Here is a 5,781-nt window from a genome sequence, read left to right as displayed (position 1 = left end):
CTTTCCCTAGCCAGGGAGATGTGGGGTGGGGGAGGAGAATCGGTAATTACAGTGTGTTGGAGCAGACTCCAGCATCACATGCATCAGCCTCACCACACTGAAAAATGGCTCATTCGATAAGCTTTAGTTCAAGCGCCCTTGCCACCATTTTTCAGTGCAGAGGCACTGAAACACGTGATGTTCTAGACAATTTAATTAGAGCAGCTCTCAAAGCCGCTCTAATTAAAGTGCCCCTTTCCCCCCTTCTGGAGCATGTCTATAAACACCTTATGTTCTTACACAGAGTGTCCTGTAAGACTGATGGGAGGTATAGATGCAACAGGGGAAAAAAAAAAAAAAAAAAAAAAAAATCAGAACATTCAACTGGCAGGCATTTGGCAGTAATAGTCCTGATTATTAAATCAAATTTACTTAAAGAAAAGGAAACTGCTGAAATATACAAGCACCACTTACTCTTGTAGCTTAACTTTTTCTTTTTAATAAAATAATGTTAATTTAATTTGTAAGATATAGGATAATTAAACTGAGCCAGTGCCAGGCATAATGCACCAGTGAAGGTTTAAGCAGGAACTGTATCAGTTTAAATACAAAGCACCTAAACAGTCATCTGTTTACACTTCAGTTCTGGTCCCTCGTGAGAGATCATGCTCAACTCTGGTATTTGTGCCTCACATTATATTATAGTCAAGAATAACAAGCAGGTACCTTCTTTTTGGAATTTCACAGTATAACCAACCTAGAATTTAAACTTGGGTCCTCTGGAAGCACCAAATGCCATACTATTTATTCAAAATCGTTCTCTGAAGGCTAAAACTATGAATAATATGATTTGATCACAACAAAGTTTTTATCCAATAGAGAAATACAAAGAATAAATGAGTAATTTGAAAAGCTTTACTTCCTTCCAGATAGACACTTGAAGGAATAATGAACAAACACAAGGGCATTAAAACAGTGCCCAATTAGTAAAGTTTTAGTTGCTGGAGATCTCTGAAAGAAACTAAGAATGTGCAAGAACCTTATAAAAAAGCACAGCTTGTTTTTAGGATGAAACTTCTTTTTCCTGAGAACTCCACATGAGAGTGCAAGCTACCTTCCTAGAATGCTTTGATAATAATGCAAAGATATATCAAAGAAAAACCGTAAACATTACAGTTGATTCAGTTTTCATTGAGCATTTTATGGAAGATATTTAGATGTTAATAAGTTACAGCAAAGATGCACCGAGAAGAAAACTTTTCTCAACTGTTAATTGGCAACAGAGAAACAACAATAAAACCACTTTTTCCAAAGAAGAAAATTATGTTTTAAGGATATTAAAATAATTTTCATGGTTTACAATACAGCAGATAAGTTACATGAATAACTGTTAGTCTAGGAATAAAAATAATATTAGTGCAAAGAAAACACCTGGTAAACAGCAGACAACTATATCAAGCAAAAATATGAGTACTGTCCTAATAAAAGTTAAACTGAATACCTAATCAGGAAACAAAAATTCCTGTCGAAAGTTACCTAAACCTTCAAGCCTAATGTGCTACCACAGAAAAGAAAATGAAATGGTACAAGGAATAATACAAAGAGGTATCATCACTGCAACGCCATAACATTGCACCAGCAACAGAAGCATTCTGAAGGAAGCTGTACAGAGACATTACTGGATCATAACTATTACAAAGTATTAACATTTTAATGTTTACCACCACAACCATCAAAACCAAAAAGTAACACTATTAAATAAACACTGAATTTATCTAAAAATAATTAACCGAAATGTAAAGATTCCTGGAACTTCTCATACACAGCAATGAACAGATAATTACTTCTACTGAGACGGCCTCATGCAATTAGGAAACAAATATTTTAAATGAAGCATTTAAGAATAAACTCATAAGAACCCATAAGAATATACATATATACATACAGGTAAACTGCCAATAAAGCAACATTTCATACATATCTACCTGTGCTCTAAATCACTTATCATTACATTATATAAGCACTGTAAAAGGTAAAAGTAGCAAAAAGAAACCATCAAAAAAAGCATTTGACATACAAAACAAAGCTATATCTGCAAAAGAAATATTTCTATGGTTTCACACAGCAATAAATCCCTTTTCCTTCACACACACAATCATAGCATTTCATGTGTAGAACAGTAGTTCCTTAGATATTTAAAACTGAATGAGTTGCATTCTATAGCCTTGGAATTAAAAAAAAAGCAAAAACAAAAAAATGTGAATAACTGGAAAATATTCAAATATTTTACTAGATGCTACTCAAATATAGAATTATGATTGAGCAAGACTACACTGGTTAAAAGCCTGGCACACTAGAAATAAAAACTGTAAAAGGCCATACATGATAAATGGATAAAAAAAAGAAGTTGAAAAAAATTAATATAAATTAGAAGCAAGAAGTTGTTAAAAAAACAAAAACAAACACAAAACCCTAATGAAAAGTAAAGTAAAAGGCCAAACTGGTGACAAGCAAAATTAGAAACAAGAAAGTTAAGTATAACAGGAACAAAAATATCCTAACAATGTTATTGTTCTGTTATTAGCAAGACATGGAAGAATAATGAAGCAAAGGAAGAAATATTCAGTAAATACGCCTATTCTCTATTTGGGAAAAAACAGATGATAGTAGTCATATGATACGAAAATATTTTTAAGCTTCAACACATGTCAAGGAACTACCAAAATTGGACTCTTTGAGATCAGCAGGTCCAGATAAATTGCATCCAAAAATTGAGAGAACTGGCCAAGGGGCATTAATGTTAATTTTCTGTACTAGCCAGAAGAGAAATTTGATAATTAAGGACTTTTTAATCTAGCAGAAAAAGGAGTGAGATCCAATGCCTGGAAAAAAGGCCTAGACAAATTTAAATGAAAAATGTGCTCCTTATTTTGCACTGTAAGGCTAATTAACTATTGGAACAACTCAAAATGAAATATTTAAATGAAGAACAGATGCTTTCCTAAAAAAATAGGCTCTACTTGAGGCAGGAATTTATTCAGGGTAATATTATGGCCTGTGTAATATTACAGGATCAGTAAGCGTCATAAAGATCCCTTCTAGCCTTATAATCTATTATTCATTTTTAATTATGGGTCTGTCATCTTTTAAAGAAAGGTACTACATAAAGTACTCATTGTTCTTCAGTCCTCTTCTATTTGTCAGTGTAACTTTCCTATGTTCTGCATTCTGCTTCTGAGTTATGAAAGACCACTGCCTTGTTGGTAGGGCTTAAATTTATTACACACTATAAAGAATCAAGTTTTTACATGAACTTAAGAGCTGCACATATTGCTTTTAACCTAAGAGATTGGAATGTACTGTATTTACTCAAATCCAAGATGAGGTGTCCCCCCATAATTCAACAAAGGGGAACAAGCCCCTTGTTATCTTCTACCCTGCAGTGCCATTCCTCCCCCACTCCCTGGTATTTAAATCTAATACAAGGGACAAGGGTCTCAGGCACATGACTCCCCCTGCTGCCTCTCTCACCACCTTCCCCTCTACCGCTGCTTGTCCCACTGAGGGGGGATAAATTTAAGACAAACCTCCAATAATATGATTCTATACATGTAAAATTATAACAAATTTATAAATTTTCCATGTTCAGAATCTAATTATGGGGAGGTCATCTTAAATCTAAAGTCTTCTTGGATTCAGGTAAATACTGTACATATAAGGTTTCTCAGAATCACTGTAAATTCAGTAAACTAGGGAAAAGAGTCCTGAACCTAGATGTAGGCTACACCTACATTACAAACTACCATGCAGAACAGAAGTACATGAGCTTCAAAGTGTGCAAGCAGCAATCTACCTACAGATGGAGTGCTCCATGCAGTGGGCTGCCATGCTCCATGCTGCTCTGGCTATACTGTTTTACGCATCCAAATTGGAGATACCTACGGTAAGGTAAAACAAGCCAACACTACATGGCAGATGACAGTACAAATACACCCCAAAGTCTTGGTTATAGTCCTGCAACATGAGTAAAAGGCAAGGCTTCAACAGCACAGTACTGCCAAGAGAGATGCTTGTCAGCATGCACAGAACTTTAACGCAGGGGTATATTTTCTTGGCGAAAACCTGGACTTCAAATTTCAGGGGCCGGCATTGTTTAATAGATATTTTGGAGGACTGTACTTTTGGTTTTGGATATACAACTCGCACATAAAAGGTGCTGAAATCCTTTTGTGGAAGAGGGCCCAAGCAGCTAAAGCTCCCCTTACGCAAACACCATTCACATCCCCTCCTAGCCCAGGTTACACACACAACACAAGCCAAGCAACTCCGAAGCAAAAGCATTACCCCAGGCATTTCAAACATTCACATATTAGTCAAAGCTGCAGCTGAATGTATTTTTTTTTCCTTTGAGTTTTAATCTCAAGATTGAGAATTTTATTCTGATGCTAACTCAATGGTAAGAGAGGCCTAAACAACTGTTCTTAACTACTTATTAAGATTCTTGTAGTAGATTCTTAACTATATATTTTTTAATAAAGAGACACCAAATAACACAAGCGTTTCCAAAAGGATTGAGAGGAAAGAAGGAAGGAACTGTGGAGAAGTCCATAAATGTTCTTTTATTATTAAGATGTGAGCTTGAGACAACAATAATGGGTTTATACACTGCTATGACTTGAGCCATAGGATGCACCTCTTACAATGAAGTTCTGTACAGGCAATCTGACACACAGAAGTTGCAATGGATCAGACTGAAACATGGTAAAATTCCTCATCTCAACTGATCATTTGATTATTTTTGTCTGTTGTATGCATGTTTCTGGGGGCAGGGAGGGAGGGAGGCATCTCACAGAATAATGACTTTTACCTAGATTAGTTTTACCTCTTAAGCTCTTTTGAAAATCCCTACCTAAGCTTTCTGGGTTATTCTTACTTTGATTTTCAAGAGTGAGACAAAAAACAAAACAAAACAAATTTTCTCCACTCAAGGAGCTCATTTTAGACCAACGACTGCACTGTAAAACTTAATAAATTATTACTTTAAAGAAACTCATAATTTAACATGTTCTGCATCACACCAGACAATAATGTACGCAAACTGATAAGAGTATCTAGGAGACTGGTTTTCAACCTTTTTTTCTTTTGCAGGCCCCTAAAAAATTTTGAATGGAGGTGCGGACCTGTTTGAATTTAAGTGTGGGTATTCACGTACTTTTGATTCATCATAGTCCTCTTTCACAGACCCTTAGACAGTCTGCACACCAAGGGTCCACGGATCACAGGTTGAAAACCACTGATTTGAGGCGATTCCCTAGAAGTGCCCAGCAGATTGTAACCATTAAATATAATGTTAAATGTAGTCTTACCTTACAATAGGCAGTTTGGTGAATGGAACAGGGGGCAATTTCAAACCATCTGGAAGTGTGATCAACTCCATTGTGCCAGGACATTTTGAGGTGTAGTTTTCCAAACTCTGGGTTACATCTTTCTTTTCTAAAAGAGATTTTTTTTTCCCCAATTAAAGCTTTTTTTCCAAAAAGTTACAACACCCAAACACAAAAGGTAGAGCTAAGAATGAAGGTTCAGTCAACTCAGATTTCAACAGCTTTATTTATAAACTAGACACAAGACTGTACCATAATATTCAATTCTCTTTGTTCTGTAAAGGCTGCATCTAGCCAGTTAAAATGTATGCTTCATAAGCCTCACTGTTAAATAAAATTGTCACTTTAACACAAATTGCAACTGTATTTCTAAGCCTTACTTTCACAGAAGCTTGCACAATAAAATAAATGTGTCCAG

At 35.5% G+C, this 5,781-nt stretch overlaps 1 protein-coding gene across 1 annotated transcript in view; it reads right to left on the bottom strand.

Moving 5' to 3' along the window:
* Positions 1-5,781, bottom strand: part of TRAPPC9 (trafficking protein particle complex 9) — an 843,209-nt gene that overhangs the window by 744,795 nt on the left and 92,633 nt on the right. The window contains 1 exon segment of the mRNA XM_025214635.1: positions 5,346-5,472. Coding sequence (XP_025070420.1) covers positions 5,346-5,472 — 127 coding nt within the window.

The sequence above is a fragment of the Alligator sinensis genome, unplaced genomic scaffold, assembly GCF_000455745.1.
Source record: "Alligator sinensis unplaced genomic scaffold, ASM45574v1 scaffold721_1, whole genome shotgun sequence".
In the NCBI taxonomy this organism is placed as follows: domain Eukaryota; kingdom Metazoa; phylum Chordata; order Crocodylia; family Alligatoridae; genus Alligator; species Alligator sinensis.
Note: the sequence above shows the minus strand (reverse complement) of the source record. Positions and strands in the feature narration are given on the sequence as shown.